Raw genomic sequence first — 12,281 nt, 5'->3', positions numbered from 1 at the left:
CGAAGTGAAGTTGGAAAGACAGATAGTGTAAGTCGCAACTAGCATCAGCCGTGAGCGATCTCTAAAATTAAGGAATCATTCTATCGTTACGAATAAATTGTTAATTTTAATATCAACTTCGAAAACTATTCAACACAAATATCCCGATTACCATCGAATCTGCAAGGGTGATCCACGGCGCGTAGCTTATCGGGTCCGGAGAGTATTCAGTTTTGATGCAGAGAAAATAAGCATCCCGAATTCATATTCGACACTGCCGGGCGTCGAAACTTCGTAAATTTGAAAATCTTATTACGGTAACTTTGTTCCCAGAGTAAATTGCTTTAGTGCATGAATCCAAAGGAAAGGAGAATATCATATAACGCAGAATCGCAGCTGTAATGCATTTGATAATTAGATGTAGACGCACCTGTATGTAACCAGAGTTACCTCTGATAATACCTCGGACGGTGTTATCGCGTTGTATAATTTATAATCTGTCGTAGATTTGCTCAAGAGACGTGCATCATAACAGACTTGCACTATCACGCTCGTACTTTGCAGAAAAAAGCGCGAGCGTTTGTTCCATAATGCTCTATCTTGCTCGGCGAAAATGTGTTTGGACTGTTAAAATAATTAATTGCATTAAAATAACTTAAATTAAATTAAATTAAATAATTAATAAAGTCACTGTGTTTAATTTATTTAGTTTGCAAAGCAAACTTGTCATTAAGATAATTACAGATATTCCTGAAACACCCCATGTACATACTGGTCGAAGCTACGTTAAGCCAAAAAATATACTATCTTCATGAGGTGCAAGTTTATTCATTAAAATCATTAGCGAGTCTGTGAATACACATAAATTAAGGGAGAGAGAGAGAGAGAGAGAGAGAGAGAGAGAGAGAGAGAGAGAGAGCAGGGAAAGATTGTGAAAATTTATTCGAGAATTTCGAGGACTTGGTTTTATCGAACGTGAACAGACTTGTTTTGAAATATATATCCCTATAGGTATTTTAACGAAAAATTTTCAGTTAACTCGTAAGCCGCTTGCGGCATAGGATCCTAAAGAGGATTATTTATAAATTGAAGACAGAAACAAGAGCGGGTCGCTTTCGATTATTTGCTCGTTAATCTTTTTGGAAGGTTTCTTCATCGACTCGTTCGGCTGATAAATCGCTTCAATGATAATTTTCTGCATTATTCGCCTCGCGGCTCCCACGTTCATGTAAACCAGGGTTGTAAACCGGAGCAAAAATACGCTCTTTGGAGCGTTTTTGAACCGGTTCGAGTTTAAAAATTGCTCCGAAAACCGGATGAATTTATGGAGTAAATTATTTGGGACAGTATTGTAAACCGAAAAGTGAAGGATTACGATGAAAATAATAGTGTTTTATTTTATTATAAACACAAGATTATATTCCTATGACAACGCTTCCTAGTTGCTACGCACGTTAAATAAATGTTTTTTCTATTCGTTAATCTTTTTTGTAAATAACTTTTTAATGAACAACGAGCGCCGACTAAAACTTGTTGCATTTTACTTAGGGAGGATACTAATGATAATATATGTCAAGGTTATTGACATCGGAGGGTGATCCATTAATCTGAATACTTTATATATATACATATATATATTTATTTATTTATTATATTTGTCTGTTTTAATTAACTCCTTTTTAAATAAAGAAACCGCTCCAAAATCGGTTTTTTGTGCTCTGGTGCTCGGTGCGTTTTACAATATAATCAAAAACGGTTCGCTCCGGATCGGAACGATTTTATACTTCAAATTTTGATCTCGTTCTCTCGGAACGTATAAACTTCAACGGTTCGATTCGGTTTACAACCCTGATGCAAACACAACACAGGCACACACATACACACTGATTCTTTCCAAGCAGATAATTCTTCATTATATATTGTTAGTTCAAAATGCTATTTTTATCTCGCAAGTACATATAACGACATATCTCTTCACGCTTTTCCATTTTCCGTTTCTCGCTGCTCCTTAATAATTTTCCCACGGGAGAGATTCTTTTCCCGCCTGATACCCATGGTCACGGCTCCACGGGGACCCGTAAACGAGAGGAATTTGTTTGCAGCCGCGAGGGTGTAGTGGCGTCAAAGTAATCACTTCCTGAGAAGAGCGAGGTTTGTCTTACGTCAATCGCGAGAACATAAACGGACTTTTTGATAAATCGCGCGCGTGTCGTATGCGGACTATTGCGATGCAAGTAAATGTATCATCTATCACGTTACTTCTGACGTAATGACACGCGGTCAATTAAAGCCCGATAAGTATCATTAAAAATTCAAATGGTGGACTCGACTTGTGATACATATATGGATATGTATACGTCTCGAGCAACGATAAATCCCTGTCTACCGTCTGGATCATTGTAGATTTCCTGCAAAGATAAGTGACACTGCGATAATAATTGTCATCAATTCACACCTTGCACTCGCGATCGAAATAATTGCAAAAAATGCACTGTGCACCATACTTGCCTCACGTGCGATGTCACGCATCATTCAATTATTTATTTATAGATATAAGTCGACTCGCTCACGTCACGTCGAAAAAGAATGAGTTACGCGTTATCGGCGATGTTGTTTGTTCGACTTCGCTGGGTCGAAGTTCGCCAAACGGTCGAACATCATAGTGCAAATACGGTTTTCCTACATTCATCCCACATCCATCCTACAATCCACAATTCCAGATCCAGAAAAGCTTCGGAAAACGGTGACGATAAATGCCGAGTGACGTTAGGTGATAGGTTTCCACTGAAGAGGTTCCCGCATCTTGCCTCTTCCTACTCGATAACTACCCATTGTTTACTCTGTGATGCGTCTCTAATCTCTACAGACGCGATAACGACACGTCTTTTTCTGCCGATGTGATTTTGCGTAGAAAGCAGTAGTGTGTCGTTGACCATCGCCGCGGTTGCTCTGCTTCGCTAAAGAGGTACAAGATCAGTCCAGTCCTCGTCGTGCGCCGTAATCAATCTCCCTTTTCTTCTACTCGTAAAACCCGGGAGTAAAACTCGAGGAATCTCCAATTTGTAGATCACAACTTGCGTTGATCCCTGGTGTCGGAATTTCAAGAACGCCTGGCTGAACATTAACATATTTTTAGAATGTAATAAATATCCAAAAATTATATATAATAAAATAAGTTATATAAATAAAATTGTTCTGCACAAGATGAACTTTCCATGATCAGAATTATTCTGAGGAAACACCATTATATATCCTTTTGAACGTATCAGATCAGGATTATCCCGGATCTCGTTCAACGTCAATTTTAAAAGCTGTGTTTCAGCCTAGGTAGTTTTTAATTGCGATACTGTGCGGTCGGTGCGGATTTTCAGTTTGTTCAAACTTTGCTTGTGACATCCATTCTCCCTCTTGTAATAGATTTGTAATAGATTGATCACCTGACGGCGCCGGGTGATCAATCTTCTCCGCGTGATCCGATGAGAGTCGTTTTTCGGAAGAATAATCGATAATTGTCGCGAAAAAGTGGCCGATGAGTGTTCTTGATGGTGGAGCGATCGTAATTTCTGTGAAATTTTCAAGCGGCACCGATCCCGGTCTTCCTCCCGAGGGGTCGATAGTGGGAACGAGACGGAAAGACGACCAGCTGATTAATCGTGTTCCGAAGAAGACAGCATTCAAGAACCACCATGTATTCGATCCTGTTACTAACGAGATCCGTCCGACTCGAGCATTTCCCACGAAGATTGGCCTCCTCGATCAGCGGACTGCGCTTGCCGCAATTAACAACAGTACGTATCATGTGCAATGACTTTGTACGTTTGGCTGTCCAGAGAAACTCACGAAAATGAAATATACGGAGGACGGATATAATTATATCTTCCCTCCCCCCCTGCGACACCACCGGCGAGCCCCTTTACGCTTTGTCATTTTCTGCTGATTCTCTCGATCCTTCGATAATTCACAATGACGCGGCTGATGTCGAAAAATAAAAAACAAAAACAGAAATTCTAACGTGCACGAGATTCCGCTACATTGCACTACTGCAGCACGTAGTCATTCGTTTCACGAAAGTTCGCGTAAATGAAAATGAACGTGTGCCCGCGGTCTATCCACTATCAGCGAACACACGTAAGTAGCTCAGGAAGCTCGAACTCGAAAAATAGCTGATTCCCAGCCCGATACACGGTACCAGGGTATTTACACGGGGTATCGATACGCCCGCGCGTGGCATGAATGTTTCGAGTACATGGCGAGTTAGGCCGTTGATAATGTGCAGCACGTTTGCGATGTACCGCTCTGATAACGCACATATATTGATACGCAGCTATTGAACGCGCAGTCCAAGTCGGATAATATTTACTGCTACGAGATGCATTAGCGGACGAATTGTTAAATATCAGGTTCGATTGTTAACTGAATATTACATATGACGCGCGAATATCAAAACAGAGCTCGCGTGTAAGAGAGAGATGAATTCAATAATGATAAAATACCTAAAATAAAATATCTACAATAAAATACCGAAATTGTTGTTGGAAACGCTAGGTCATCAACAAGTTATTTTATTTTATTTGGTAATTTGAAATATTCCTGAAGCGTATAATGTACCACTCATATCAACTTACCTGTTAGATACGCAATTCATTGTTGCCATAATAAAAAAGTATTTTAAATTGTTATTTTGCTTGCTTTTTTCAGTCAGCAATATAGCTTCATACGTAAATTAAACTGTACAAATTAAATGTGGATCTTTTGTTTGGTTTTCAGCTCACCCGTTGTCGTTGTCGATAAATAGCATTGTCAACGTCGGCAAAAGTATGGAAAATTGCATTATCTCGAGTTACATAGTCGGCTTATATTGATGATATAAAGAATAGAACGCATCTCCTCAAGTCAAGATAACAGAATTACGCGATATGGTTTGTAATATACAATCGATAATCGCGTTACTGCCCCGGAATGCCCCCGCTTAGATGATGCGAAGGTTCACCTCGTGTCACTACTAATCCGGAATTGTATTTGTTGTGGAAGAGATGTTTAGAGTTTGAGCGTGGAAAGAAACGGGAATATCTTGGCGTATTATCTTTCTCATTAGGACATTAACGTTATCGAACATAATCGCAGGCATCAACTGAAATGTGAGATACGAGGCGGTGCTGACTACGCAGACTAGTCGCAAATAGATATTTTCGAGATGTTCGAGATACGAGTTTCTATTAGCTGCTCATACTCGAACTTTAATAATTTAACAGCACAAAACTATCTTGAGCCAAAATCGCTATAAGCCGTAAGGGAGAAAGCTGTACTGATACGTCTTTTAATTAAAGTCCATTCTACCTATCTGAAAGTTTACGCGATACGTGATAAGATTCCTAACATGTGTCAAACACATATAGCTGTAATATAACGTTTTCTTTATTCTTATCTTCCAAAGAGAACGAAGTTTTCTTTAGAATTGGCAGAACTGAAAGCTGAACCTTGATCAATTCTTATTTGTACACATTTGCAATTTTAAAAGACATGAGTAATACCTCCGATAAGATTTAGAGTGTATCTCTTAAATAGCATCTCGTAAATAAATAGCATCTGCAAATGCTTTATTGAATACGCGACAACGTAATGCCGTCAAATATAAACTGATAAGATCCAAAGATAATGATCTCACGCTTTAATAAGATTTGGAAAATACCCGCTGCTACTTGAAAAGTATTATTTAGATATTAAAATAAAAATTATCATTAAATAAAAGATATCATTTAGATATTAAATATTGTTTATCCCACACTAACGAAAACAAACCGATAGCTCGCGTGACGTAATTTCAAAAATATTCGCAACTTTCATTAGATATCTCCTATGAATATATTAAAATACTCGGTTTGCCTTGAAATATGAAGTACGACTAAACTACAAACAGCTCCGATTCTATTTCCATACTTTTGCTTAGAATAAATATTAATCACTCCTAGCGCGTCTCTTCGTTCTACATTATAACTTCATAACTTCTCGCAAACTACCGAAACTCTACCGTTGAACTGTTTAGCAATGCCAGACTTCTCTGTTGCGTGAATGTAGTATACAATGATTAATAATGTAACCCTTATTGAACTCACCAAGAAGTAGTAGTAAATTAATTTTTTATTAGCACAGTAATTTTCATCTTAGGTATTACCTCTCTCTCTCTCTCTTCTGAAATTCCATCTCTCATTATAACAACTTTAACTCGTTAAACATTTTTCCAAGGATAATGTCATGACGCAAGGGTACGTGCGCAGAGACTTGCAAACGTCGGAGCGACCACGAAGACAGCAGACCTTTACGGAGCGCACCGAGTTGAAGTACGCCCGTCGTCTGGTCATCAAACTTGGCAGCGCCGTTATAACGAGAGAAGACGAGCATGGCCTGGCTCTTGGACGTCTGGCCTCCATCGTGGAACAGGTAGCCGAGTGCCAGATCGAGGGACGCGAGTGCGTCATGGTGACCAGCGGTGCGGTTGCTTTTGGCAAACAGAAGCTCACTCAGGAGCTCCTCATGTCCATGTCGATGAGGGAGACTCTGAGTCCTACGGATCACACGCGGGAACATGCAGGTATACCTCCTTTTTTTCCTGAAGATCCATGTAGATCCAACTAACTGTTAGCAAAGAATTTATCTTGTTCGCTTGAAAATCGATTGGTGTCGATTGATGTGTTCTCATCAGCGGCCTGATGCGATTCCGAATCGTAATCTTGTAAGAACGCGGTCGGTCTGAACGCTATTCAGCGTCTGCGGTGCTCAAAGGCTATCGATCACGAACCCCTAAATTCAACTTGACCCGTTTCGTAAGTAATAAACCACCTTGCTTCCTTTACTCTTCCTGCAAGATAGGTTACTAAAGCACCGGTTATTGGCTGTGGTAATTGGCGCGGCATACTCCTGTGCCAATTCTATATTCTCCGGCACACACGCTCGTCTATCATACATATCGATATGGAGGGTGTGGCGTGTATATCCAGCGGACGTGGGTTTTAATTAATATTTTCGCGTGGAAAATTGCTGGAGACGAATTTCGCGTGTAAGTATGCGGGTCAACTGCTGTTAGCATAATTAAAACTGAATATAATGATCGTGTAGTGAAATCGCAATTTACGTTAATCCCTTTTGAGAGAGGATTGGTCGAGTAACGCTTCTAACCAATGATGCCCTCGTAATTTTAATTACAATTATACTGCGAGGCGCGTGTAAAGAAACCACGAGGCCGTAAGTACGAAGAATTAAGTAATTATCGATATAATTTCTGCTGCAGGTTCGCGTCCGCGCTCAATGCCCGTCCCGCAATGTAAGAGATAGTCATTTTACATATTCCACGATATTTCTATTACGAGGTAATCCAAGGAGACGTTAACTCAAAGAGAATTACACGATGCAATGATCGTGATATACGCGCGTCTCTCCGTACACAAATTGAATTAGTAATGTAACATGGAATAAGCTCGAAATGCATGGCATTGAGAGAGGAATCTATTTACCATTTATTTATTTTAAATAAATGAATAATAATGTGAAAAAGAGAGCGGAATGAAATTTCGCTGCACATTGTGCAAGACGGCGTACGGAGAATAAATGCGATTTGCACATGAAAATGGAACATTCCGCAGGATTATTTAATATGTATCGAATTTCCACGAGTATAATAACTTTCTTAATAATCTTCTCTTCACTGGGACATCATAATGATAATGTTCTTACTACCGTTGCCATCACCAGGCTTTCTTCATTAACGACTTATCGATCTGCAATGCACGTGGAGAGTAGACACGATACTGCGTAAACAATTTATACGGGTTGTTAATACTTTTACGAGAAAGTCATTTTCTCAGGTCGTACGTTTTAATATTCAACCAGTTATTAAAGAAACGCGAAATTATTAAAGGCAAATGCATGCCGCACATGCCGCTTACGTATAAAGTCTCAAGGAAAACAAAGCATCTTCAATAAAGTACGATGGAACTACTAAGTATTAACAATCTTCTTTTTTATACTTTACGAAAAAGAAGCAAGATCGATACGATCGTCCATTCCATAAATTCGCGTGTCCGTAAAAGTAGCCAAGCGGGAGGTGTTAACGCTCCGACAGTAGTTCCGGATGTCTGTCCGGGCAGCCTGCCAACTCGACAATGTCCGGTTTGCCTATGTAGGTTGAGCTAACAACTGCCCGACGACGAATTTCTGCGGGACTCCACTTGTCCCGGAAATCGTCGCGAGTGGTTCCTACGATTGGTACGTGTGTGTGTGCGTCAGCAAACCATTTCCCTCAATATCTTAATCATCCGCATGTCGTTCTCGATATTCGCCGAAATTCTTCGGCTTCGACTGCTCCGAGAGTCCCGCGTTCTCTCTCCTCAGCTCAATCTCACCCCCCAAAATGGAAAAGCATTACGTAATCTGTGTATTCCTGATATCCTGATGTATTCATGCAGGAACTATGTTGGAACCTAGAGCAGCTGCCGCAGTGGGCCAGTCGGGCCTCATGTCCCTCTACGACGCGATGTTCGCGCAATACGGCGTCAAGATCGCCCAGGTGCTGGTGACGAAGCCCGACTTCTACAACGAAGAGACGCGGAAGAATCTCTTCAGCACGCTGAGCGAGCTGATCAGCCTGAATATCGTGCCAATCATCAACACGAACGATGCGGTGTCGCCGCCACCGGATGTCGATGAGGAGGTAGCTGGCGGTGGTGGCAGACGCGGGATATCCATCAAGGACAACGATTCGCTGGCGGCGATGCTGGCTGCCGAGGTCCAGGCGGATCTGCTGGTCCTCATGAGCGACGTCGACGGGATCTACAATCTTCCCCCGTGGCACGACGGCGCGAAGATGCTGCGCACATTCAGCTCCGATCTTCGGGGTACCATCAAGTTTGGACAGAAGTCGAAGGTGGGCACCGGCGGTATGGACTCGAAGGTCAACGCCGCACTCTGGGCGATGGATCGGGGTGTCGCGGTTGTAATCTGCAACGGCACCCAGGAGAAGGCCATCAAGAGCATCATGTCAGGCAGAAAGATCGGCACGTTCTTCACGCAAGCTGCCGGCTCGGTTACTCCCGTCGAGGTGATCGCTGAAAATGGTAACTACTACTTTTTACTGTTATCGGCGTTTACTAATTTCAGTTTTAAAGTGTGCTCTTATATCCATAAATCCAGCAGAATCCGGCGAAATGCAACGCTGATTACGCTCAGCGCGCACGTATAACTCCGGGATAAATACAGCCGCTATATCGGACACGTGTTTTGCATACTATGTAATGCTTTTCGTGCTGGTGAAAACTTTTATTCACCGTACTTGCTACATGCGAGGCATTATTATTACACGCGCGCGATTTCGCTGCATAATAGAATTATCACAAACAAGCACGCAGATAAGCGAAACTAAACATGTATTATATTTGAATACCAACAATACAGATCGAGATTGGATTTGCGTTTGAATGCGATGTTCACATTTCTATTTCGAGCATGAATTTACTCACAGATTTGTTAACGAGAATTATATTAACAGATTATCAAATTCCAGCTCGCATTGGCAGTAGAGTGCTACAGGCGTTACGCCCGGAAGACCGTGCCGAGTGCATCAACACCCTTGCCGGCTTGTTGGAGTCCAGACAATCCGAGATCCTCCACGCGAACGCGCTGGATCTAGAGGAAGCAAGCAAGAAGAGCCTGGCCAAGGCTCTGCTGTCGCGTCTGTCCTTGACGCCGGCGAAGCTAAAATCCTTGAGTTCCGGCCTGCGTCAGATTGCGGACGATTCGCTAAACAACGTCGGCCGCGTCCTTCGAAGAACGCAACTTGCCGAGGGTCTGCTATTGGAGCAGATTACAGTGCCTATCGGAGTGCTGCTGGTGATCTTCGAGTCGAGGCCGGACAGCTTACCTCAAGTAGCCGCCCTGGCGATGTCCAGCGCCAACGGACTCCTCCTGAAAGGCGGCAAGGAGGCCACCACGAGCAACAAGTACCTGATGACGCTTGTGAAGGAGGCGCTGGACAAATTCGGTGCCGCCAATGCCATTTCACTAGTGTCCACGAGGGAGGACGTGGGTGATCTTCTCTCGATGGAGAAGCACATAGATCTCATTATCCCTCGCGGTAGCTCGGACCTGGTCCGTACTATTCAGGATCAGTCCAAGCATATACCCGTGCTGGGACACGCCGAGGGTGTCTGCCACGTTTTCGTCGACAAAGACGCAGACCTAGCGAAAGCTATGAGGATCGTGAGGGACTCCAAGTGCGATTATCCTGCCGCGTGCAATGCTATGGAGACGTTGCTGATACACGAAAGCCTGATGAGCGGTGGATTCTTCAGAGACGTATGCAACATATTGCACAAGGAAGGGGTGAGAGTTAGCTTTAGCTTAATTGAAAGATTTTATATATAAGGTTTATACTTTGAAGGGCTTAAATATTTTTTAAAAAGATTAGTGGGATCTGCCAATAGCGGTTTTCAGGTTTTTCTGAAGAATTGGAGACTGAGAGAAGCAATCTTTATTTCTTCTCTCAGTTTCTCTTACTTCGCGTCGCGCTACGGTATCTCGTGTCTGTAAGTAAAACTTTCGTCTTCTGCTGGGATTTCGTAAATGTCGGAAAGTTTATACTCGCAAGTTACGTCGAACGTATATTGGCTTTCTTGAGGCAGAATGAAAAAGAGTGCGATTCTTCCCACGTCTTTTTGTAGAATATGTACAAGAGGGAGAGTTTTACACACCTCATAAATTTCAATGACACACAATGACAGATGTAATTGTCTGTCAAATCGGACAACAAATAAGCGGGAATTTTTAATTTTTTCGATGTCTCAACATTTATCATGGCACATTATGACTTTATATATAAATTTATATACAAAATATATATAAATAAAAAAATGTGAATATTTTATATAAAGTTATGACTTTATATAACTAAAGCATATCTCATAATACATACACAAATATGCGAATACATAAGAGAAACTTTGAAAAGAAATATTTGCTTATTTGTCGTTTGATTTGACACATTAAATCGTCCACGTGTCAACCCTCTATCAATCTATATTAATTCCAATCCAACATTTCCGAATCATTTTACCTTTCCAATCAATCATTAAGATCATCATTCATTATAACTCTCTTACTCTCGTTGCTACGATCAAAGTTTTACATCCCTCTGATATTATACTCTCGCGTTACGCGAGTGACCTTCCAGGTGAAAATCAATTCCGGCCCAAAGATAAGAGAACTATTGACCTTCGGTCCACCATCTGCCAAAAGCATGCGAACCGAATACGGTGCACTCGAATGCACCATAGAAGTGGTCTCGGACGTCGACGACGCTATCAACCACATTCACAAATACGGCAGCAGCCACACCGATGTCATTGTCACCGAGCACAGTGACACGGCAGCGCATTTCCAGAGGGAGGTAGACAGCGCCTGTGTGTTTCACAATGCCAGCACTAGATTCTCAGACGGCTACAGATTCGGTCTCGGAGCAGAGGTGAGATTTAATGATGTCTGCATTAAGGAATATGTAAAATTGCAATTGATTATATTGGGGAGACTAAAGTATCTTCATAGTGTCACTTGAATTTTTGCAAAGTGAAAAGACGAGTCTCTCTTGCCCCCCTATATGATTTATCTTTGCGTTATTTAATTCATTTATAAATTAAATGAAATATAATAATTAATTATATTATTTATTATTATGTATTATTTAATTCATTTATGAATTAAATGTAATATAACGTCAATATACATTTTGTTAAAGGTCGGCATCTCCACGGCACGTATCCACGCACGTGGCCCGGTAGGAGTCGATGGTCTGTTGACGACAAAGTGGGTGCTGAAGGGTGATGGACACGCGGCCGCGGATTTCGCCGAGGGAGGTAGCAGGACCTGGTTGCATCAATCCTTACCTCTCACCGACTCGTAAACCGATTGGCTAACTTGTGATCTCGGGAATCGTCAAAATCCAGAGAAAACGAGAAAACTTTTTTCAGGGAAAAGCATAGCACATACCAAACGTCGCGAGAAAGAAAAATTCGCCCGTGATAGAATAAATATTAGCGAATTGTTCTGCGTAGCTGAGTCGAAATCGTAGCTATGTGAGAGTATGACAACGAAAATATTTGTAAAATCGAAAATTTCTGCATATAAGACTGTCAAAAAATATGCTGTTTATTTAGGACAAACGTAATTGTCATATTTTTAACAAGATATTCGAAATTCTTAAATAATGTTGACTCATAAATAAATTAATAATATAAATTATAATTTGAAGCGTTTAACTG

The 12,281-nt window shown here is 41.4% G+C and overlaps 1 protein-coding gene across 2 annotated transcripts; it reads left to right on the top strand.

Moving 5' to 3' along the window:
* The first annotated feature begins 2,637 nt into the window (after window positions 1-2,637).
* Window positions 2,638-12,264, top strand: LOC105280753 (delta-1-pyrroline-5-carboxylate synthase). 2 transcript variants are annotated; one of them, XM_011341515.3, is made up of 7 exons: window positions 2,638-2,944; window positions 3,559-3,767; window positions 6,223-6,568; window positions 8,439-9,086; window positions 9,533-10,350; window positions 11,198-11,488; window positions 11,759-12,264. In XM_011341515.3, exons 2-7 carry the CDS (start codon window positions 3,666-3,668, stop codon window positions 11,921-11,923), a joined length of 2,370 nt encoding a protein of 789 aa, XP_011339817.1. In that variant the 5' UTR covers window positions 2,638-2,944; window positions 3,559-3,665; the 3' UTR covers window positions 11,924-12,264. The 2 variants fall into 2 exon arrangements, with proteins under 2 accessions (XP_011339817.1, XP_019887681.1); XM_020032122.2 differs by lacking the exon at window positions 2,638-2,944 and having other exon boundaries at window positions 2,968-3,767.
* Window positions 12,265-12,281: the final 17 nt, after the last annotated feature.

Source organism: Ooceraea biroi, chromosome 8 (assembly GCF_003672135.1).
Source record: "Ooceraea biroi isolate clonal line C1 chromosome 8, Obir_v5.4, whole genome shotgun sequence".
In the NCBI taxonomy this organism is placed as follows: Eukaryota; Metazoa; Arthropoda; class Insecta; order Hymenoptera; family Formicidae; genus Ooceraea; species Ooceraea biroi.
Note: the sequence above shows the minus strand (reverse complement) of the source record. Positions and strands in the feature narration are given on the sequence as shown.

Bases quoted from the DNA above. Each gene is read 5' to 3' on its own strand.
- LOC105280753 (XM_011341515.3), top strand. From the start codon at position 3,666: ATGTATTCGATCCTGTTACTAACGAGATCCGTCCGACTCGAGCATTTC. The intron at 3,768-6,222 runs GTACGTATCATG...CATTTTTCCAAG, and splicing joins GCTTGCCGCAATTAACAACA to GATAATGTCATGACGCAAGG. The intron at 9,087-9,532 runs GTAACTACTACT...ATCAAATTCCAG, and splicing joins CGAGGTGATCGCTGAAAATG to CTCGCATTGGCAGTAGAGTG.